General features: G+C 43.0%; 1 protein-coding gene across 2 annotated transcripts in view; it reads left to right on the forward strand.

Annotated features, from left to right (window-relative positions):
* Positions 1 to 25,135, forward strand: part of LOC140716562 (synaptosomal-associated protein 25) — a 196,534-nt gene that overhangs the window by 101,657 nt on the left and 69,742 nt on the right. For both annotated transcript variants that reach the window (XM_073029390.1, XM_073029389.1), the window contains exon 3: positions 15,422 to 15,463. In XM_073029390.1, the coding sequence (XP_072885491.1) occupies positions 15,422 to 15,463 (42 nt within the window). The remainder of the gene's footprint in view (positions 1 to 15,421; positions 15,464 to 25,135) is intronic.

A 25,135-nucleotide genomic window follows, 5' to 3' on the forward strand; every position in this document is an offset into this window, starting at 1 on the left:
CAGGCCCTTTGGCCCTCAAAGTTGGCACCTCCAAGCTTTGTGTCCCCTCATCCTCCAGAGCTCCAGGGAATAAAGTCCTAACCTATTCAACCTATCTTTGTAACTCAGGTGTTGTGGGATCTCTGGCACCCACTGGAAAGGGAGCCTAGAGCTTAATTTAAGATCTCAGTTGGAAGCTGTCAACCTGACACTGCCCCACACTGACAGTACCGTGATGGGGGTGGGGGGAGGTGCTGTATGCCAGCCTCAATCATTTGCTCAAATCCGAAGATGTGTGCATTACTCTGTTAATATGCTACATTCCAGTGAAAGTTCTGGTACTGTTACCATGGTACGGCCTCTGAAGGAGAATGGGAGGTTGTTTGAAATGGATTTCAGATCAATTGATTTGCAAATTAATTTATTTTTGAATTAACTCTTGTAAATAGCATTGGCACAATTAAATAAATTGAATTAGTTTTAAGTAAGGAGGTGCTAATATAATATGAGTTTTTTCCATAATGACTCCAGTGGGACGGAAAGAGTTTTACTCCAGCAGTCCCAAAGTTAAGGTGCTCTGACACAAAATATTTCTGCCCTTTGTGTAGAGCTTAATGCTGTCTGGGTGTATAAAATAGTACATCTGCATAGAGACTTTGCCAATTGACATCTTATTTGTCTTGAGAACTGTAGAATTTACAACCACCAATTACATTAAGTTTACTGTGCTAAAATAAGCCAGTCAAACCAACTTGTTATTGCTTCAAATGACCATAATACAGAGGAGAATCTTTCTACCCATCAAGTCGACTGCACCATTCCATCATGGCTGATTTATTATCACTCTAATCACAAATCTCATTTCTTCTCCCCACTACCTTTGACACCCTTACCAATCAATAACCTATCAGACTCTGCTTTAACTATACTCAACAACTTGGCCTACATAGCTGTCTATGGCAGTGAATTTCACAGACTCATCACTTCTGACGAAGGAAGTTCCTCCTCACCTCTGTTCTGAAGGGACATTCTTCTATTCTGAGGCTGTGCTCCCCCTCTCTACGTCCACTCTTTATAGGCGTTTTAGTATTACACAGGTTTCATTGAGATCCCCCCGCCATCCTTCTGAACTTCAGAGAGAGTTGGTTATTGTAAATTGTCCCATGACTAGGCCAGGATTAAATTAGGGGTTTGCTGGCGGCACGGCGCAAAGGGCTGGAAGGGCCTGTTTTGCCCTGTAGGGCGATAAATAAAAAAAATAGCATGCCTCACAAGGGATTAGAATGTAAAGATGAGAATTTAAAACCTGTGGCCCAGCTGGAACATCAAGGACCAGTTCCCAGACTTGGAAATGTCGGGAGAACAAACTGATATCGGAAACCGCACTCGTTTGGATTTCTTGTTTCTTCCAGCTACAGTACATTAGTCAAAGAAGTAGGGGAGTGTATGGTCATACACTTCGGTCTAAGGAATAAAGACAAAGACTATTTTCTAAAAAAGGAGCAAATTTAGAGATCAGTGGTAGAAAGGGAGTCCTCATGAAGGATTCCCTAAAAGCTCACTTGCAGGTTTGAGTATGATTATATTCTAATCATCTTGAAAAGAATGCCACCTCAACATTAGCATTCTTTTCAAGATGATTAGAATATAAAATTAAGGATGTAATGCTGAGGATATATAAGGAATTGGTCAGACTGCACTTGGAGTTCTGTGGGCAGTTTTGGGCTCATTATTTAAGAAAGGATGTGCTGGCATTAGAGAGGGTCCAGAGTCAATGATACAACACGGAAACAGGCCCTTTGGCCCAACATGTCGATACCGACCATTAACCACTCATTTACAATAACTGCATTTCATTATTAACCCTCTGTTCTCATCAGCTCCCCCTTAATCCCAACACTCACCTGCACACTAGGGGCAGTCTACAGAGGCCAGTTACCCCTCCTGACTGCTCACGTTTGGACTGGGGAAAGAAATCAGAGCACATGGAGGCAAACTCCAACTGACTGTGGGTTGATAGTCTTCTGCTGCTGTAGCCCGTCCACTCTAAAGTTCGATGTGTTGTGCATACAAAGATGCTCTTCTACACAGCACTGTGTGGATATTTGAGTATTGATGTTTTCCTGTCAACTTAAACCCGTCTGGTCATTCTCCTCTGACCTCTCTCAATAACAAGGCATTTTGGCTTGGGATGTTTTTGTTTTTAACACCATTCTCTGTAAACTCCAGAGACTATTATATGTGAAAATACGAGGAGATCAGCAGTTTCTGAGATACTCAAACCACCCCATCTGGCACCAACAATCAGTCCAAAGTCAAAGTTACTTAGATCACATTTCTTCCCCATTCTGATGTTCGGTCTGAGCAACAACAGAATCTCTTGACCATGCCTGTGTGCTGTTATGCTTTGGGTTGCTGTCACATGATTGGCTGATTAGATATTTGCATTAATGAGCAGGTGCGCAGGTGTACCTAATAAAGTGGCCACTAGGTGTATTTCTGGATATTATCGAAATGCAGTAACTCAGCAAATTCTGTTGTCAGAGTATGTGAGGGGCCGTTCAAATACCAGCCCTGGCTAACTCAGCAGCACACCGTTGTCATGCGAGACTCTCTGCTGGGTCTTTACCAATGTAACTGAACAAGCAAGTAAGTAAGTGGAGCATTATGCTTTGAGAAGGCATTAGAAAATTTGATTTCATGCTACACGATTTTAAGGCTCCCTGGGTCCTGAATATTAGTGTTTGGATATGGTATCCTTTTATCCTGGAGTCACGACTCCTATCAGACAAGACTGACAATAAGAGCCGTTAAAAAAAAGATTTCATCATAATATTCACAGCCCACTTATTATGTGTTCCTTAGTTTGCTGTTAGATGCATTCTCAGTAATTCTTTTAAATTATTTTCTATACTTTGGCTTCAGGAAACATAACAAATTAATACCAGTCTTAGTTAGCAAATATACCACCATAGCTGTGAGTTACTGGATGCCATTTGAACCTTCCTTCGACAGTGGATAATAGAAGAGAGCTACATGGGCACAATGACAGCACAGTGATCCCACACCTTGGCAGGGAAGCATCCATGACTGCGATAGAACCATTGCAGTGAATCCTAGACTGAGTTAGAGCTGGAGTACGTTGGATCCAATAATCACAAAGAGTGTAGCAGGACAACACCGTTGTGGATTCAGTTCTGAAATGGAGCAACACCACGATGGGTCCATTACCGAAATACATTAACCCACTGTGGAGATACAGGTACATCACGATAGAACCATTAGTGATATTACACCACAGTGTGTCCATCACTGAGGTTCATCTGCGCCACTGTTGATCAAAATCTACACCACTGTGTCTCCCTAACTGAGGTACAGGATATCTACATCACTGTCGATCCATCACTAAGTTACTTCTACATCACGTGGTCCATTACTGAGATACATCTACACTATTCTGTGTCCACTACTGACGTACATCTACACTACTCTGTGTCCATTACTGATGTACATCTGCTCCACTCTGTGTCCATTACTGACATACATCTACACTACTCTGTGTCCATTACTGAGATACATCTACTCCACTGTGTCCAATAATGAGATACATCTACTCCACTGTGTGTCCAATCCTGAGATACATCTACACTATTCTGTGTCCACTACTGATGTACATCTACACTACTCTGTGTCCACTACTGACGTACATCTACTCCACTGTGTGTCCATTACTGAGGTACATCTACATCACTGTATGACCATCATTGAGACGCATCTACATCACCGTGTGTCAATCACTGACGTACATCTACTCATCAATGTCTTATACAACTTTAACATAACACCCCAACTCCAGAACTCAACACTTTAATTAATAAAGGCCAATGTGACAAAAGCTTTCTTTACGACCGTATCTACCCGTGACAGCACTTTCAATGAATTATGGCCCTGTATTCCCAGATCCCTGTGTTTTTCTGCATTTTGCTCACTGTATAAGATCTACCAAAGTGCAACAATAGACAATAGACAATAGGTGCAGAAGTAGACCATTCGGCCCTTCGAGCCTGCACCACCATTTTGAGATCATGGCTGATCATCTACTATCAATACCTGGTTCCTGCCTTGTCCCCATATCCCTTGATTCCCCTATCCATAAGATACCTATCTAGCTCCTTCTTGAAAGCATCCAGAGAATTGGCCTCCACTACCTTCCGAGGCAGTGCATTCCAGACCCCCACAGCTCTCTGGGAAAAGAAGTTTTTCTTCTCAGGGCTAACTGAAAGGAAAGATACATCCCTTTAGCCAATCACCTTTCCAGCTCTTAGCTTCATCCCACCACCTCTGGTCTTCTCCTATCATTTCGCATTTCCCCCTCCCCCTCCTACTTTCAAATCTCTTAGTATCTTTCCTTTCAGTTAGTCCTGAGAAGAAAAACTTCTTTTCCCAGGGAGCTGTGGGGGTCTGGAATGCACTCTGTCGGCCCGAAACGTCGACAGTGCTTCTCCTATAGATGCTGCTTGTCCTGCTGTGTTCCACCAGCTTTTTGTGTGTGTTGCTTGAATTTCCAGCATCTACAGATTTCCTCATGTTTGCTCTTAAAATTGCATATACATCATCACACTACCATGTGATAAGTGCTTGCCTCACTTAAAGTAAACCTGGAGCTAGACCCACATTTCAGATACCTGCATCTTCTTTTGAATTAGTTTAATGTTTTGAAATTTCAAAACATAACACTCTCCTTCATAAATCTACTATTTTCTGGCTTAAACTTTTCTCTGAATTTTTGATTCTATATGCCTTTCCTGTCATTTTCTTGAATATTCTCATTTGAAAACTGTTCTGATGTTTCCTGGCAACGGACTCTAATATTCCATCTCCATTTCCTTTAGCAATCTCTTGTCTTTTGTTGAATTCTAAAATCCACCCCCCCCCCATCCTCCTGTATCGTGCTACTTTATAAGCCTCCTATTTGATTTAATAATGTTTTTCATTTCTGCTACCAGCTATGAGAATCATTTTTCTGTTGAGTTTTTGTGTCTCAAAGGAATCCATAGTATATCTTTTTTCAATTGATGTATTATTTCGTGAAGTGCCAGCCAATGCCCGTGCACATTTTAATAGTCCCAGTCAGTCACAGCCAACACCTGTCATACTCCATAATTCCCTCGGTTTAGATTTAAGGCTGTAGTTCCATGTTGAGCTGCGTCACTCTGAATTCAATGGAAGATTTTACGTATGCAGGTGATGGACTGTTTTTAGCTAGATTAATAAATTCTCTAAATTCTCCTCTAGTTAGTCTTTCAATACAGAAATCTAGAAAACCATTTATTTCATGATACAATGCTGAATCGACCCTTCCAATAGTAAGGATGTGGTCTAAAATTACAACGGGAGATGGAAAGTGCACGCCAAAAGGGCAATGTTACAATAGTCATGGGACATTTCAATCTGCAGGTAGATTTGAGGCAGCAGACAGGCTAGAGGACTTAGACAGATTAGGAGAATGGGCAAAGAAGTGGCAGATGGAATACAGTGTCGGGAAGCGTATGGTCATGCACTTTGGTAGAAGAATTGAAAGGGTTGACTGTTTTCCATATGGAAAGAAAATGCAAAAATCTGAGGCACAAAGGGGCTTGGGAGTCCTTGTGCAGGATTCCCTGAAGTTTAATCTGCAGACTGAGCCAGTGGTGAGGAAGGCAAATGCGATGTTAGCATTCATTTCAAGAGGACTAGAATATAAAAGTAAAGGTGTAATGTTGAGATTTTATAAAGCACTGGTGAGGCCTCACTTTCAGTATTGTGTGCAGTTATGGACCCCTTATCTTAGAAAGGATGTGCTGAAACCAGAGCGCGATTGAAGGAGGTTCACAGAAATTATCCCAGGATTGAATGGCCTGTCATATGAACAGCATTTGATAGCTCTGGGCCTGTATTCACTAGAATTCAGAAGAATGAGGGGTAACCTCATTGAAGCCTATGGAATGGTTAAAGGCCTTGATTGAATGGATGTGGAGAGGATGTTTCCTATAGTGGGAGAGTCTAAGACCAGAAGACAGCCTCAGAATAGAGGGATGTCCTTTTAGAATGGAGATGAGGTTTTAGCCAGAGAGCAGTGAACCTGTGGAATTTGTTGCCACAGGCAGCTGTGGAGGCCAGGTCGTTGTGTGTATTTAAGGCAGAGGTTGATAGGTTCTTGATTGGTCAGAGCATGAAGTGGTACTGGGAGAGGGTGGGAGATTGGGGCTGAGAGGGAAATGGATCAACATGGTGAAACGGTGGAGTAGAATCGATGGGCCAAATGGCCTAATTCTGCTCCTATGTCTTAAGGTTTTATGTTTCTCTTTGTTTTACCACATTGAATCACAGTGGATTTAATTTGATTTTTTTTGACACATCAACAGAAAAAGACTTTCAAGTCAAAATAATTTCACTCTTTCGTGAAAAAAATTCTCTACAAAGTGATCTAAATTCATTACAATTGTAAAACACAAAATAATTGATGGCTTCAATATTCCCCACCTTCAAGTCGGTATATAGTAGATGCACTTTTGGTAGTAAATGCAGGCTTGAGTTTGTGTGGATAGGTCTCCATCAGCTTTGCATATCTGGACACCGCAATTTTTCCCATTCTTCTTTACAAAATTGCTCAAGCTCTGTCAAATTGCATAGGGATTGTGAGTGAACAGCCCTTTTCAAGTCCAGCCACAAATTCTCAATTGGATTAAGGTCTGGACTCTGACTTGGCCACCCCAGGATAATAACTCTGTTGTTTTTAAGCCATTGCTGGTAGCTTTGGCTATATGTTTGTGGCCATTGTCTTGCTGGAAAACTTATCTTCTCTCAAGTCACAGTTCTCTTGCAGTCTGCATCGGGTTTTCCTCCAGGATTTCCCTGTATTTTGCTGCATTCATTTTACCATCTTCTTTCACAAGCCTTCCAGGGCCTGCTGCAGTGAGGCATCCCCACAGCATGATGCAGCCACAACCATGCTTCACAGTTTTCGATGATGTGCGGTGTTTGGCTTAAGCCAAACATAGTGTTTAGTCTGATGGCTAAAAATCTCAGTTTTGGTTTCATCAGACTATAGAACCTTTTTCCAGCTGACTTCAGAATCTCCTACACGCCTTCTGGCAAACTCTAGCCAGGATTTCATGTAATTATTTGTCAACAGTGGCTTTCTCTTTGCCGCTCTCCCATAAAGCTTCGACTGGTGAAGCACCCGTGCAACAGTTGCTGTCTGCGCAGTCTCTCCCATCTCAGCCATTGAACTCCTCCAGAGTTGTCATAGGTCTCTTGGTGGCCTCCCTCACTAGTTCCTTTCTTGTACAGTCACTCAGCTTTTGAGGAAGACCTACCCAGGCAAATTCATAGCTGTGCCACATTCATTTCATTTCTTGATCATTGACTTAACTGTACTCCAAAGGATATTCAGTGACTTGGAAATCCATCTCCTGACTTGTGCTTTTCAATAACCTTTTTGTGGAGCAGCTGATGATGTGGATACCTAGGAGACTAAAGATGTTGACCGTCTCTGCAGCAGCTCTGGTGATTAAAATAACATTTGTTCAACCCCCTCCTCTCTCTCAGATCAACAACCTGCTCTTTTGTCTTACTGACTTTAAGGGCAACTCTGTTGCTCTGACACCTTGACACAAGGTTCATGAGTTAAAAACTCATCTCATTCAGGGGTTTTGGAAAAACTTCACCGTTCATTTGCGCATTTCTGATATTAGTCCATTACTCCCACAACAGCTAGTGGCTAGCACAGTCCTAGTTTTCTCAAGGCATTTCGTGTCCCAGAACTATCATTATATGTTATATGGGTGCCATGGTAGCATAGTGCTTAGTGCGACCTGATTACCGCTTGGGGCATCGAAGTTCAGAGTTCATTCCCAGCGTCCTCTGTAAGGGATTTTGTATGGTCTCCCCATGGAATGTGTGGGTTTTCTCCTGGTGCTCTGATTTCTTCCCAAAGATGTACTGGGTAGGTCAATTGGTCATTGTAAGTTGTTCTGTGATTAGGTTAGGGTTAAATCAGGGTTGTCGGGGGTTGTCGGGGGTTGCTGGGTGGCATGACCCGAATAGCTGGAAGAGCGTATTCCACGCAGTGTCTCTAAATATATAAGTAAACTGTAATTCTTTACTTACTTCTCAGATCTTAAATCTAATAATTGTTGAACTGACAGATTTTCTCAAAATCTGTTTAGAGAAAGTACATCATTTGAATGTTATTTGTTGAACGGAATGCACACAGGCTGCACTTCAGTTTTTCCAATTAAGATTTAAATTCAAAGTTCAAAGCAAATTTATTATTAAAGTACATATATGTCACCATATACAACCCTAAGATTCATTGTCCCACGTTCATACCCAATAATAACGATAAGAGAATCATTGAATGACTGCACCAACTAGGGCATTCAACCAATGTGCAAAAGACAACAAACTGTGCAAATAAAACAATAAAGAACTAATAATAATAATAATAAATAAATAAGCAATAAATATCAATACAATAACATGAGATGAAGAGCCCTTGAAGTGAGTCCATTGGTTGTGGGAACATTTCAATAATGGGGTGAGTGAAGTTGAGTGAAAGTGTCCCCTTTGCTTCGAGAGCCTGATGGCTGAGGGGTAATAACTGTTCCTGACCCTGATGGTGTGGGTCATGAGGATCTTGTGCCTTCTTCTGGCAGCAGTGAGAAGAGAGCATGATCTGATCTGTGGGGGTCCTTGATGAAGGATGCTATGTTTCATGTAGCTGTGCTCAATGGCGGGACTGGGCCATATCCATTCCTTTTTATAGGTTCTTCCATTCAGGGGCATGGTGTTTCATACCAGGCTGTGATGCAGCCAGTCAATATCCTCTCCACCACACATCCATAGAAGTTTGTCAAAGTGAAACCTGGGTCAACCTCAAGTTCTGACAAGTATATTCTCCTGTTGATAGACACATTTTAGGCGCTCACTAGGTTCTACTTTGCCTTGGTTGGGACATAATGGAATTCCCAGTATTTTGTGGAAAGTGGTCTCAATATCTGCTACTGTAGCCTCAGTCAGGGCTCCCTGATCCATCTCTTGATGTAGTTCTGTGGACATGCCTGGTTCATCTTTTAATAACTGATTTATAGTTAGAGTTAAGATTCATATGTAGGAATGATGTTGATTTCATCAATAGTTAGTGTTGATTTGAGATAGCTGTCAGATTAGTCTCTCATAAGTTGTTGCTCCTGTAGACACACACAAAATACTGGTGTGTGCCAGAAATGTCAACTGTTTAATCACCTCCATAGACACTGTCTGACCTGCGGAGTTCCTCCATTTGCCTTCTTGATAGCCTGCTGCACCTGCAAACCAACCTTTTGTGATTCATGCACGAGCACTCCCACGTCCCTCTGCACAACAGCATGCTGCAATCTTTTACCATTTAAATAATAATCTGCTCTTTCATTTTTCCCTCCAAAGTGGATGACCTCGCATTTCCCAATATTGTACTCCATCTGCCAGACCCTTGCCCACTCACTTAACCTATCTATATCTCTCTGCAGACACCTGGTCCTTCATAATGCTGTTTCCTTTGTGGATGCAGCGTGTAGTGTAAATGTCCGTGATGGCAGGAAGAGAGACCCCGATGATCTTCTCAGCTGACCTCACTATCCGCTGCAAGGTCTTGCGATCCGAGATGGTGCAATTTCCAAACCAGGCAGTGATGTAGCTGCTCAGGATGCTCTCAATACAACCCCTGTAGAATGTGATGAGGATGGGGGGTGGGAGATGGAGATAAAACCTCCCTGCTTTTAAATTCAATCCCTCTAGCAATGAAGGCCAACATTCCATTTGCCTTCTTGATAGCCTGCTGCACCTGCAAACCAACCTTTTGTGATTCATGCACAAGCACTCCAACGTGCACAACAGCATGCTGCAATCTTTTACCATTTAAATAATAATCTGCTCTTTCATTTTTCCTTCCAAAGTGGATGACCTCGCATTTCCCAATATTGTACTCCATCTGCCAGACCCTTGCCCACTCACTTAACCTATCTATATCTCTCTGCAGACACTCCGTATCTTCTGCACAATTTGCTTTTCCACTCAATCTATATCAGCAAACTTAGATACACCACTCTCAGTCCCCTCTTCCAGATCGTTAATGTATATCGTGAACAGTTACGGGTCCAGTTCCGACCCCTGCGACACACCGCTCACCACTGATTGCCAACCAGAGAAACACCCATGTAACCACAACTCTCTGCTTTCTATTAGTTAACCAATCCTCTATCCGTGCTAATACATAACCCCCAAGTCAATGCATTCTCATCTTATGGATAAGTCTTTTATGCGGCACCTTATTGAAGGCCTTCTGGAAATCCAAGTAAATAAAATGCTGGAGGAACTCAGCAGACCAGGCAGGTTCTACGGAAAAGAGTAAACAGTCGATGTTTTGGGCCAAAACCCTTCCTTGGTATCAGTGATATTACACCTAATGCTAATTCCAATGCCAAGGAGAGTGATTCTGACCTCACTTCAAAGCTTCAGTAACTTGCACAAAACAACATTTCTGCATAGTTATTACTCTTGGAAATAAAACCGAGCGTGTGGGAGGCAAACACAAAAGGAAGAGGAAACTGCTCCAAAAAAACAAAGTTATGAAACGAAAGGTGATGATAGAAAGCAGAGAGGGAGGGGTCTGGAGTTCTGATCCGGGGTCGATTTCTGTGACTGCTGGGGCAGGGAGCTCCTGTGCCTGAATGACCAGCAGTTATTTTGCAGTGTCTGGAGGGTTGTGGAGTTGTGAATAAAGGACAGGGAATGCAGAGAAATCAGGAGTTATAACCTTCAGGATGGAGAAGATATTTAAGGCGGAAGCTGACGGTGTGTGAAGGACTAGGGGATAATTAGAGCTGACAATTAGTCACTGTGTAGGTGCAGGGCTCTGGCAATGAAGAGGAGTGGAAACAAAAATACCGATCATTTGAAAAGAATGAATGGGATTTTCAAATTAGATCCCTGCAGGGAACAAGAATGATTAAATCTTACCAAAGGCTTAAGGCTAGCAGTAGGGCTTTGGTCAATACTATATTTAAAAGAAAGAGAATTGCAATATTTGTTTTCTTACCAGTTACAGATTCTATGCACCAAAGCTCCACTGTAATACAATGATATAATAAATTAAATTATAATGTCTATGATATCTGGTGACTTCTAGATTGCATGGTCTTTGAATTTCCAACGAGAGACTGCAATTTATGTATAAAGGGAACTCAGCTGTACAAACTGTGGCATCTGTGTAACCTTGGAAAGAAATAATGATATGTGCAACTGTGTGCTAATAAATTACAATTGCTTTATTTCAGCAAGGGACTGTAATTATCCCAAAATCTGTGTTTTATTGTGTAAAACTCACTGAAATTTTGACCCAGTCCAGTATCGCCTCAATTATAAAAAAAATCACCAAACATTTCCCATGCCTCCTCTTTTTAAGCATTTGTGCTCTTCAGAATGTCCTGATTTGGTCAGACGGAGGGATAGCATCACATCAATTACCAACTGGACTGATTAGCCATTCCCCATGTGTAATGTGCAATGGTGTTCTATGTGCAGGTCATACTTAACAGGATGGTGACATTTACCAAAACAACAAATATGGTTATGATAGCACCTCATATTGACATGCCTTCCTGGTTTGTATAAAATGCTGGTTCTCACCTGGTAATTTACGGGTTTAGTTTTCAGACGTCTGTATGTAGATTTTGTCCAAAAGTCAAAAATAAGTAGACAACAGTCACTCGATCTGGGAAGCAGACGCCCCTGGTGAATTGTGATGAATGGAATTAAAGCACAGAAAACTGATAAGAATGTGAGAGAGAGGGGAAGCTAGTTCTAATGTTTGTAGGAACAGACATATGCATGAAGCTGAATCTACACTAACGCCATTTTATTCCATCCTCATTCACCCTCAACTCCCCCATTTCACAAGCTTGGGGCAATCTATGGTGGCCTACTAACCCCACCAAGGTACGGCTTTGGGATGTGGGAGGAAACTGGAGAATCCAGAGGAGCCACTCATGGTTACCAGCTTCTGCATCACCCTTCCCCATCGCCTTCTGATACTGCTTATGTTCCTTCTATTTTTCTATCCAGATGAAGGATCTCGACTTGAAATGTCAACTGTCCCATTCCCCCCCACCTGAGGCTGCCTGACATGTTTGCATGTTGCTCCAGATTCTAGCATCAGCTAGAGTCTCGTGACTCCACCTTCACAATATTCTAGACCTCTAACGATTTATACCCCTTGATCTGCAGTCATCTCAATCCCTCCACATCTGTGCAGTCACCACAGTTGTGCAGAGTGTTACTCACCAGAACTTTGATAGCCTGGGGGAACAGTCTTTATATTACATTACTGGTAAAATGGGGGAACAGTCTTTATATTACATTACTGGTAAAATGGAGCACTTAGAAGGTATCTAGGTGAGACTTGAAAGCTATCAGTGGTGAATCTGTGGAATTCTCTGCCATTGGCAGCTGTGAAGGCCAAGTCTTTGTGTATATTTAAGGAAGAGGTTGATAAATCCTTGATTGGTCAGGGCATGAAGGGATACAGGAGAAGGCAGGAGACTGAGGCTGACAAGAAAATGGATCAGCCATGATGAAATGGCGGAGCAGATTCGATGGGCATTGGGTGTATGTTGTAGACCACCCTATTGCTGTTAGTGATTTTAATAAGCAACTATATCAGAATATAATAAAAGCAAGTTCCACGGGTGATGTCATAGTTATGGGTGACTTTAATTTCCAGATATTAAGTGGGAGAACCCAGTGACTAACATATTACAGGAAAGTGAATTCACTGAGTTATTGAAGAACGTTTTTGACCCAGTATGTCAATGCACGAACAAGAGGGGAGGCCTGTCTAGATTTGATATTCTGGAACAATCAGGATAAAATTTTGAGTATGGAAGTTGTTGAACCTTTAGGAAAAAGAGATCACATAACATTGTTAGTCTCAAAGTTTTTTTAGGAGAGTATATCAGTAAAAACCAAAGCCATTGAATTGAATTTTGGTAAGTCAAAGTTTATGCAGGCGCAGCAAAGACTTCATAAGGTAAACTGGAAGGAATGATGTTGAGTCAGTTGAGGAATAATGGGACCGATTTAAAGAGGTAGTACACGCAGTGCAGGAAATGTTCATACCCAAGGTCGGGAGAAGCAATAAAAACAATATATCAACTACATGGATGAATAAAGGTATACTAAAAAATTATTGAGGAATATAAGGAACACAGAAAAAGTAATAATGATGTTAATCATAGGGCATATGAAAATATGAGAGCTCTAGTCAAGGGGGTGTGGTGAACTACATATACCTGTCTGGACACGCCCTCCCCGCTGACTGCTCCTGTGGCTCCTCCCACAGACCCCTGTATAAAGGCGATTGGAGGCACGGCTCCTGCCTCAGTCTGCAGGATGTCGTATGGGGATCCCTTGCTGCTGACTGCTCTCTTCCAGCGAATAAAAGACTATATCTCGCCTCACATCTCTGAGAGTTATTGATGGTGCATCAGGGGGTAATTCAGATTACCAAAAGGCAGGTTGAGAAGGATATTGTTGATAATGCCAAGATTGATCCTAAGAGATTTTTTCAATACTTCGGTAGTAAAAGAAATGTCAAGGAGGAAGTTAAGTGTATTAGGAATAATAGTGGGGTGTTAAATTATGCAGAGAAGGACATAGCAGATACTCTTAACTCATATTTTGCTGAAGTATTTACCTGCAAAGATGTTAGCAATATGCCAGTGAGTGTAAAGAAAAAGAAGATTGTTTTAAATAACTTAGGGATCTTAGAAAGTGAGTTCCTGCTTCAGATGAAAAGGCTGAAAGTTAAATATCCAGGGTCAGACAACATATACAAAATAAGTACTTAAAGAGGTCTGTGATTATATATACAAACCCGTAACATGTATTTTTCAAAAGTCATTGACAACTGGTGAAATCCCTAAGGACTGGAAATGACATAATATAGTCCCAGTATATAATAAAAGTGACCACACTGACCCTGGTAACTGTAGACCTGTAAGCTAAATATATATTGTAGGCAAGATAATGGAAACAATAATAAAGAATGAGATGGAAAAGCAGTTGATAAGAACAGGCATGTTCGCAGAAAGTCGATATGGGTTCAGAAAGTGGAAATCAGGTTTTAATAATATCCTTCTCTGAAGGGGCAATAAAATTTATGATAACAATACTGGTTGATGTCATTTATTTGGACTTTCAGAGGCGTTTGACAAGGTACCCCATGAGAGGTTAATAATTAAATTACAGGTGGTGGGGATTGGGGGTAAGGTGAGTAAGTGAGCACAGAATTGGCTCACAAACAGAAGAGTAATGGTGAGAGGATTGTTTTCACACCAAGAAGATGTTAAAAGTGGGGTTCCGCAGGGATCAGTTTTGGGGCTGCTGCTGTTTCTAATTTACATTAATGATTTGGATAAGCACATGACAAATAAACTAGTAAAGTTTGCAGATGACACAAAATTAGGGGGATGGCTGATAATGTTCAGGCAGCAGAATCAATACAGTTAAATCCAAACAAAGTCCAGATGTGGGCAGATAAATGGCTGATGAAATTTAATGTAAGTAAATGTAAAGTATTACATGCAGGAAGTAGAAATATTAGATATAAATATACAATGGGGGGGGTCTTGAGTTAGAAAGTGCACTGTATGAGAAGGATTTGTGTGTCCTGGTGGACTCATCACTACCAACATTCTAGACAATGTACTGAAGTGATTAGGAAGCTAATTGAACATTGGGTTATATAATGTGCTCAGTGCAGTTCCTGTCGAGCCGTTCTCCTTAAGATGGTATAATGTGCTTGTGAGGCCGCACCTTGAGTACTGTGTACAATTTCGGTCTCTGTATTTTGTGAGGGATGTGAAGGCCCTGGAGAGAGTTGAGAGAAGAGAACTCGACTCATTCCAGGTCTGCAGGGTATGAGCTGTGAGGAAGAATTGACAGAATTAAATCTGTTTAGCCTAAGTAGACGAAGATTGAGAGGAGACATAATATAAGTGTTCAAAATCATTAAGGGTATAAGTAAAGTGGATGCCCAGGTGCTACTTCAAATTTAATCCATCATCAAGGACATGGGGCCAGAGGTGGAGGCTGGTTAAAGGGAGATTTCGGTCTAACGTCAGGAAGCATTTCATTACACAGCGAGATGTGGACACATGGAACAAACTACCTAGTTGTGTAGTTGAGAGCAGTACCTTAGAGATTTTCGAATCTAAACGCTATAGTTATTTTGCCGCAATATGTGAACAGGAATTCGGCAATCATTGTTCAGCCGAATGGCTTGTTCTTGTCAAAAACTTTCTAATGTTCTTCTGTTGGATTCAGTGACTTAACTTTGTGTTTCTCTGTTCTCTGTTCACAGTCCCTGGAGAGCACTCGTCGTATGCTACAGCTGGTGGAGGAGGTACAGTGTCCACAATCTTCATTTACTATAGGGGTTCTTAACCTGGGGTCCGTGAACTTGGACAGAAAAATATCTTACACTCTTAATTTTCACTAACTTCTAACTAAACTTTAGCATTTCCTTCAATGATGAATGTAGGCAACAAATCACCATAGTATTCAGAGTACAGTAGCAACAACAACCTTCACTCTGATATATCTTTAAAAAATAAAGTTTAATTTTAACTTGGCTGAATTTTAAATGTTTAGTCTTGTTATTTAATGTGTTAATAAAGAATTACATATACTATTATATCACATTCATTTTTTTAACATTTAGATAATGTATTTCCATTTCCTTGGTTTCCTTTGTAATCCTGTGTATTTTAGTTTATTTAGTGTATTTAAATCTGTGATTCTGAGAAAAGGTCCTTAGGCTTCACTGGACTGCCAAAGGCATCAAAAGGTTAAGAACCCCTGATTATTGTATTTTACACATTGATAAAGAAATATCTTTATGCCTGTGGTCAATGCTACAAGGTTGCAGTATGTTTTATGAGTAATTTAGACAAGATCTGTCAAAGTAGATGCTTTTTCACTCCTAGTTTAACGTGCTGCTGGCAGTGACACTGATGTCTATTACGCATACACACACTTCAATAGAAGTTCGCACCCACCAGCGGTTTACAGAATGATATTTCTATAAATTTGTTATAGCTGAGAGAGACAATAGGGACATGCTCCCACTACCTATTACATGCTCCCAATGATGCGTGTCTCAGATAGCCTCTGAAAACCAAGTACAGCTCCTGGCATCACGTGTGACTTAGCTACTAAGCCTGGTGCAACCGTTTCTACTGACAGGAGAAGGGGCAAAGGTGAGTTGCTGGCATCAGACTTGTTGTTTTGAGCAGATGAGGCTTGACAACCATGGTTAGCAACTCATCTAGGAGGAGGAAAACTGATCTCAAATCTCCACCGCCTTGTGGCTATACCCACTCATGGGGTAAATGCCAAGGGAAAACTCAGGAGCTGGACTCCCTCAGACAATCCTACATTGAATTTAATGTTGACTGGCAACTCCTGCGATGCCTCTGGTGCCCAACCGTATCAGTCTCTGCTGTTACTTAGGATTTGTCGGCTGTGTGGAGGGGGTGAGCCTGCTGTATGGGCAGCAACTGGCTCACCTCTCATACTGCCTGGGCTTGTGTACTGGCTGGTGAATTGAGACAGGTTGTTACCTGGCAAAAGGTGAAATGTTGAGAGTACAGAGTTTGTATCTGATAGAATAAAAGGCAAGGATGTAATATTGAGGCTTATAAAGCACTCGTGAGGCCTCACTTGGAGTATTGTGAGCAGTTTTGGGCCCCTTATCTGTGCTGCATCTGGAGAGGGTTCAAAGGAGGTTCACAAAAATGATTTGATGATTGAATGGCTTATCATATAAGGACTGTTTGAAGGCTCTGGGCCTCTGCTTACTGGAACTCAGAAGAATGAGGGGTGACCTCATTGAAACCTATTGAATGGTGAAAACTTGACAGAGTGGACGTGGAGAAGATGTTTCCTATGGTGGGGGGAGTCCAAGACCAGACGACACATCCTCACAATAGAGGGGCATCTTTAAAGAACAGAAATGAGGAGGAATTTATTTAGCCAGAGAGTGGTGAATCTGTGGAATTTGTTGCGACAGGTGACTGTAAGCTAAGTCATTGGGTACATTTAAGGCAGAGATTAATAGATTCTTGATTAGTCAGGGGCATGAAGCGACATGGAGAGAGGGTGGGAGATTGGAGCTGAGAGGGAAAATGGATGAACTATGATGAAATAGCGGAACAGACTCGGGGCTGAATAGTCTAATATTGCTCCTATAGCTTATGGTCTTATAAAAGATTTAAGGAACCTTAGTTTTTAAAAGATATTGCGGCCCTATTTAAGATAAAGGAGCTGCATAGCAGGCATAGGCAGGCAGGAACGAATGAGGTACTTATGAAATGCAAGAGGACCCTTAAGAAGGAAATCAGGAAGGCTGAAAGAAGACATAATGTTGCTCTAGAAGCCTAAAGGATTCTACAGATGTGTTGAGAGCAAAAGGATTTCAAGGGACAAAATTGGTCCTCTGAAAGATTAGAGTAGTAATTTATGTGTGGAGCCAAAAGAGATGGGGGAGATCTTAAATGGACTGTTTTGCATTTGTATTTACTCGGGAGACAGACACGGAGTCTATAGGTGTGGGGCAATACAGCAGCGAGGTTGTGAACCCTATACAGATTACAGAGTAGGGGGTGTTTGCTGTCTTGAGAAAACCAGGGTGGATAAATCCCCAGGGACTGAGAAGGTGTTCCCTCAGGAGACTAGTACAGAAGTTGCAAAGACCCTAGCAGAGATACTTAAAACATCCTTAGCCACAGGTGTGGTGCTGGAGGATTGCAAGATAGCTACTGCTGTTCTACTGTTTCAGAAGGTCTCTAAGAATAAGTTGGGAAATTATAGGCCAGTGAGTCTGACATCAGTTGTGGAAATGTTATTGGAAGATATTATAAGAGACCAGCTTTGTATTTGGATAAATAGGGACATATTAGGGATAGTCAGCATGGCTTTGTGCGTGGCAAGTCATGTCTAACCAATCTTGTAGAGCTTTTTGGGAAGTTACCAGGAATGTTGATAAAGGCAAGGCAGTGGATGTTGTCTCTCTGCACTTTGGCAAGGTCTTTGACAAGGTCCCACATGGGAGGTCAGTCAAGAAGGTTCAGTCGATCACCATTCAGTGTGAGGTAGTATATTGGATAAGATATTGGCTTCGTGGAAGAAATGTGTGGTAGTAGATGCTTGCCTCTCTGACTGGAGGCCTGAGACTAGTTATGTGCCACAGGGATCGGTGCTGGATCCATTGTCATCTATGTCAGCAACCTGGATGATAATGTAGTTAACTGGGTCAGCAAATTTGCGGATGATGCCAAGATTGGGGGTGTAGTGGACAGTGAGGAACACTATCAAAGCTTTCAGTGGGATCTGGACCAGCTAGAAAAATGGCAGATGGAGTTTAATGCAGACAAGTGTGAGGTGTTGCTCTTTGGGAGGACAACCAGGGCAGGTCTTACACAGTGAGCAGCAGAACACTGAGGAGTGTGGAGGAACAGAGGGATCTGGGAATACAGGTCCTTAATTCCTTGGAAGTGGTGTCACAGTAGATAGGGTCATACAGAAAGCCTTTGGCACATTTGCCATCATAAATCAAAGTACTGAGTACAGGAGTTGTACAGGAGACGTAGTGAGGCCTAATTTGGAGTATTGTGTGTGGTCTTGGTCATATACCTAAAGGGAAGGTGAAAATATGATTGAAAGAGTGTGCAGAAAATTTACAAGGATGTTGCTGGGAGTTGAGGACTTGAGTTATAAGAAAGGTTGAATAAGTTAGAACTTTATTCCCTAAAAGACTGAGGGGAGATTTGATGGACGTATACAAACAACTTACACCAGAGGTGTTCCACAGGGGATGGTGTTGGCTCCCAAGCCCCTTTGCACCTTTGGTTTTTGAATTCACTCCTCATTTAGAAAAGAGACTTTGCCTTTATTCCTTCTACTGAAGCTCATGGCCATACACTTCCCTGCACTGTCTTCAATCTGCCACCTCTTTCCCCATTCCTGGCTCAGTAAGGTGAGGTGCTTGCTGCTGGCCTGGCCATCACTCAGTGTGTCTTGTCAGGTGGTATAAATGTAAGGTGAATGTAATGTTGAAATAATATGCTCTGCTCTGTTCTGATATGGCATATTCCAAGCAGTGTCTGTACCTGGTCAAACAGCTTGAATATCTCAGCTGCTCTTTGAGAGCAACAGGGAAACACCTTTACAGTAGTGGTTGGTGTGACACTATTGCAGCTCAGGGTGTTCCAGAGTCTGTAGTTCAATTCCTGCTGCTGTCTGTAAGGAGTTCGTACATTCTCCCCGTGGGTTTCCTTCAGGGGCTTCAGTTTCCTTCCACAGTCCAAAGACGTGCCAGTCGGTAGGTTAACTGGACATTGTAAATTGTCCCAGGATTGGTGGTTGTCCGTCAGGTCTGATGATGGCAGGTAAGCTGTGTGGGAGAGTTTTTAAAGCGGACAAGCTGTTACGGGGGCAATTCCGCTCTCTGGATCTTAAATCTCAGGGACCAGTGGTATGAACATTAGTCACAGACTGAGGTTTTCCTTGGCTGCTGTGGACGTCTTCTGTGTCTTGTCATGTCCTTTGCTCTCAGTCACAGAACCGGCTTCCTGGCTGTTGGATCTCACGTTAGATCTCATCTGCCCAGTCCACTTCAGCTGACTAAGCGTGCTAGGACAGGCATGTCCCTGTCTCACTGAGGTATGAGGCTGCCGGCTACCCTCACCTGGTTTAGCCCACCTGCCAAAGCGGAGTACCGGGGTGGGGCCACTGTTCCCTGCAAGCAGCTACTTGGAACCACAGGTGAGAGCTGAGTGTCCGATGGGGACCAAAGGTGAGTGAGCTGCCCCGAATGGACACAGCAAGCCCCCTCACCAGAGGTGCTGCCTCTCCCCAGATACCCCATACACCCAAGTCCCATGATTAGGCTACTGTTAAATAGGTTGGTTGTTGGATGGTGCAACACATTGGTCAGTCCGTGCTCTATCTCTAAATAAATACATAAGCAAACACAATTCCTGTTAATGATTTTCCTTTTACACTGTCCATGATAAAGTTCGGGAGATTAATTCTGACTAAATACTTGAAAATTTGTCTCGTGAGAGCCAGTTTCATTTCCCCTTTCTCCCTCACCAACCTCACCCCCTCCCCCTCACCTGGCTTCACCTATCACCTGCCCGCCCGTATTCCTACCCCCCCCCTCACCTGGCTTCACCTATCACCTGCCCGCCCGTATTCCTACCCCTCCCTCACCTGGCTTCACCTATCACCTGCCCGCCCGTATTCCTACCCCTCCCTCACCTGGCTTCACCTATCACCTGCCCGCCCGTATTCCTACCCCCCCCTCACCTGGCTTCACCTATCACCTGACCGCCCGTATTCCTACCCCCCCCCCCCCCTCACCTGGCTTCACCTATCACCTGCCTGCCTGTACTCCTTCCCCTTCTGTCACCTCTTTACTCTGGCTTCTGTTCCTTTCCTTTGCAGCCCTGATGAAGAATATCACCCTGAAACATCGACTGTTTATTCCTCTCCGACAATGCTACCTGACCTGCTGAGTTCCTGTGGGATTTTGCTCAAGATTTCCGTAATGGGATTATGGAGCACTGAGCAGGTCAGGCGGCACCATCAGCGAGCAGTTCAGGCCCAGGGCCCTTTATCATTTCTATGTTCTGTGATCTGCAAAGTGTTTCCTGTATTTTCTGTTTTAATTAGTGATGACAATAGAATTTGTTCTACACAGTCATGTATATTTTTCCATCCTGCTTTCTTCTTTTGTGTGCAGAGGATTATCCCCCTTTACAGCCCAGATCACAGACCACAGGAATGGAAAGTAAATACACTCTGCACTCGCCAGCAAATCTGCCCTGACCTCACAGCTCCTAGCACCTGAAGGGGAATACTTATAGGCAAAACCTGAGCTGGCCAGAGATCCCCCAAGTGCAGACTGACGAAGCAAAGACCTCAGAATGCTACCGTTAACAGGAGAGCACATAGAGCAGGCGTCCTTGCAAATGCATTACTTGCCTTGCCTTGGGTCCAATGTCAGCACCTCCCAGCCAGTCTGTTTTCTTCAGTTGTCCACGAAAGTTTATGATGTTGCTGTTGAAAATCTTTCCCTACCTTGGCAGCATTCTCTTCTCAAAAGCAAACATTGACTCAGAGATCAACCACCCCCGAGCAGTACAAGTGGAGGATTAAGGAAAAGTGCATATGAAGACCATGACCTACAGGTTGAAACAAAATTCTTTCTCTATAGAGTAGTTATCCTTCTTATATTACTGAATGGAGCTGAATCACAGGCCATCTACTGTAGACACCTGAAAGCCCTAGAACCAATATCTTTACTAAAGATTTTAAGGATCAGCTGGAAGGACTAACAGAGTTCCATCACTCAGTGAGAACTGACTCAAACACATAGAGCTGGAGGAGGTGAGTATTACACACTCCGGTTACAGTCAGGGCGACCCACAAACACACAAGCGAACCCGTGTAGTACCCGAGCTAAAATGTGACAAAAAGTGAACTTGGACATCTCACCATAATCCCATGAAAGCTTCTTAAAACAAGAACAATAAGTAGCACTGGCCACTAGGAACACTGGGCTGAGCTGTCGATCACATCCCCAGAGCGCCACAATATCTCCCCCCGTCAGCTATTTACAAAAGCTCATAAAGACATGTCCCTTTAAAAAACTGGACCATTGCACTCAGCAACACACTAAATGCTGGAGGGACTCAGCAGGCCATGCAGCATCTATGGTAAAGAGTCCAGTCGACATTTTGGGCAGGACTGGAAAGGAAGGGGGAAGACACCAGAATTCCCCCTTCCTTTCTATTTATTCATTTGTCTAGGTCCCCAAAGCAGGATTTCCCTTCCTAAGCCGTGGCTGAAACCATCGGCTGTACGGCCACTTAGTGGTGAGTGCCACAGTCGTGCAGCAGTTAGTGTAACACTGTTGAAGCTCGGGGCATTCCGGGATCCAGAGTCCAATTCCAGCACCCTTCTGTAAGGAGTTTTTACATCCATCCCACGGAATGCTTGGGCTTTCTCCTTGTGCCCAGTTTGCACCCACAGTCTGAAGACGTACCAGTGAGTAGGTTCATTGGTCATTGTAAAGTGTCCTGTGATTAGGCTAGGGTTAACTCAGAGTTGTCAGGGTTTGCTAGGGTGGTGTGGCTGGACGGCTGTATCACTAAATAAGCAGATAGATAAATGGATTGAATCATAGTCAGATAGTCCTTATTCTCCTTGCCCATTTCCTTTAAAACATTCCTTAAAGCTTGCACATTGAATGCAGCTCAGAGACGCAACTTATCTGTAAGGCACCTTTATGATGCTCAAAACTCTCCGTGACCAATAGATGTTGTGAATCTCTGTGTTCAGAGTCCTTTTCATTGTTGTCCTCTCCTGTAGTGTCTGCAGTCTCTTGGGGAGCATGGTTTCATAGGTGTTGCCTGTACTTGAACAAACGAACAGTATATGTGAATAGAGCAGGCACACAGGCTTATCATTTCTGCGCTTTTGAGCCATTGGCATCCCTGACTGATTGTGGTGACTGCTTCTTCTTCATCCCGATCTCTGATTAATTCTGTGTCAGCGGACAATCTTCGTGAATGAGTCTGACAAGTAAATATCGAACGAGAGGGATTTCACGAGAACTGAGTATGATGCTGTGCCGGTGCCCTGACAGAAGAAATCAGTGGACTGTATAGATCGCCCATCTCCCCTTCTTACTCCAGAGATGGATCAAAGATTTGTGCAATCACGAGTCGAGTTTGATGTTCTCCCGAGTCATTATTCCCTTAATGAAGGAAGTCTGTGCGTGACTTTGCTTAATGTGGGGAGGCTGATGCACGGGCAGCCACTACACAGTCCTTGACAGATCACGCCGGAGTCCAGTGGCATGGAATACAAGACGACTGTGGACTCTTCACTCCGCCTTCAGTGCTGATGTGATGTGTCATCATCTTCTGCCACTGCTGAGGACTTGGTTGGATTGTTCTTTGTCTGGAAACCTACCACCATGTGTGACCCTACCAGAAGCCAAGCTTCAGATGGTTCTGCTCTCAGGATCTCAGGAACTCACAAGCCTCTCCACCATGACCAGGTGACGATCCTCGAACACAAGAATTGGCCCATCGACCCACCGTGAAAAACAATGTGTTTCAGGAGAGGCTGGATAGGTCGGGTTTACCTCGGAGGAGAGGAGGCTGAGGGGAAGGGGCTGACAGAGGTATACAAAATAATGAGGGCCATAGATAGTTTGAAGAAAAGAAAACTGTTCCCCACATCACAGATATCTAAAACTGGATGCCTTAGGTTTAGGGCAGTGGTTCCCAACATTTTTATATGCCACTCTGATTTAGGGTATGAGGTTTGGAAGGGATCGAACACGTTTGTGCCCACACCATCTGGTTTAGGAACAACTATCAACCATCAGGCTCTTGAACCATAGGGGATAACTTAACATAACTTCTTTCACCCCATCACTGAACTGTTCACACAACCTATAGACTCACTTTACAGGACTCTTCATCTCACGTTCTTGATGTATATTGCTTATTTATTTACAATTATTATTTCTTTTTTTTATTTGCACAGTTTGTCGCTGCCTTCACTCTGTGAACACCCTACTTGAGCCAGCTGTCATTGATTCTGTTATAGTTATTATTCTATAGATTTATTAAGTGTGCCCACAAGAAAATGAATCTCAGGTTTGTAAATGGTGATGCATATGTACTTTGATAATAAATTTACATTGAACTTTGGAACGTACTGCCTTGGTGACCAGGTACTTCACGGCATTTAGGATTGATCTAAATGAACACCTGAATCACCAAGGTGCAGTAGGCTATGAATCATGTGCTGGTAAATGGGATTAGTATCCCGGAAGATTAGCCTGGACACAATGGGCTGAATGGCCTCTCTTGCTGCAGCGTGACTCTAAATTCCTGGTGGCATCCTCATTACCACGGGAGGATAGGGGACCCAGGGCCAGGATTTCAGTTCTCTCATTGAAAGTGTTCCTGGAACCGTTGGAGGCCAGCTCCCACTTCTACACCTGCAGCTGGATTCTGTTCTACATGTTATCAAAAGCTTTCATGATAAACAACTCTCAGGCAAGATACAAATTCCAGAGTGGAATTAATGGGTGGAATACCAGTACACCTTGTGAGAGCTCATGCCGGCAGCTGACAGTATAATTTTATCTCCTTGTCAGTGCTAATGTACAAGGCTCCCAGACGAGACCTACTCTTGTTGTAGAATCATAGAGCACTGCAACACAGAAACAGGCTTTTCGGCCCATCTAGTCTGTACTGAACTGTTACTCTACCTCGTCCCATCTACCTGCACCTGGACCATCCATGTGTCGATCCAAATTTCCCTTAAATGTTAAAATCCAACCTATTCAGGACTCGTGCTGGTAGCTCATTCCACACTCTCACCACCCTCTACTCCAGGGTTCCCAACCAGGGCTCCATGGATCACTTGTTCAATAGTATTGCTTATGGCATAAATGTGGTTGGGAATCCCTGCTCCAAGTGAGGAAGTTCCCCCTCAAACATTTCACCTTTCACCCTTAACCCATGACCTCTAGTTGTAGTCTCGCTCAACCTCAGCAGAAATAGCCTGCTAGCACTTAAACTGTCTATACCCTCATAATTTTATATAAGACCATAAGATATAGGAGCAGAAGTAGGCCATTCAGCCCATCGAGTCTGTTCCACCATTCAATCATGGGCTGATCCAATTTTTCTAGTCATCCCCAATCCCCTGCCTTCTCCCCATACCTTTTGATTCCCTAGCTAATCAAGAACCAATCTATCTCTGCCTTAAATGTACCCAATGACTTGGCCTCCACAGCTGCTCGAGGCAACAAATTGCATAGATTTACCACCCTCTGACTAAAGTAATTTCTCCGCATCTCTGTTCTAAATGGACGTTCTTCAATCCTAAAGTCATGCCCTCTTGTCCTGGACTCCTCTACCAAGGGAAATAACTTTGCTATATCTAATTTGTTCAGGCCTTTTAGCATTCCGATATACCTCTA

The sequence above is a fragment of the Hemitrygon akajei genome, chromosome 25 (assembly GCF_048418815.1).
Source record: "Hemitrygon akajei chromosome 25, sHemAka1.3, whole genome shotgun sequence".
NCBI classification, from domain to species: domain Eukaryota; kingdom Metazoa; phylum Chordata; class Chondrichthyes; order Myliobatiformes; family Dasyatidae; genus Hemitrygon; species Hemitrygon akajei.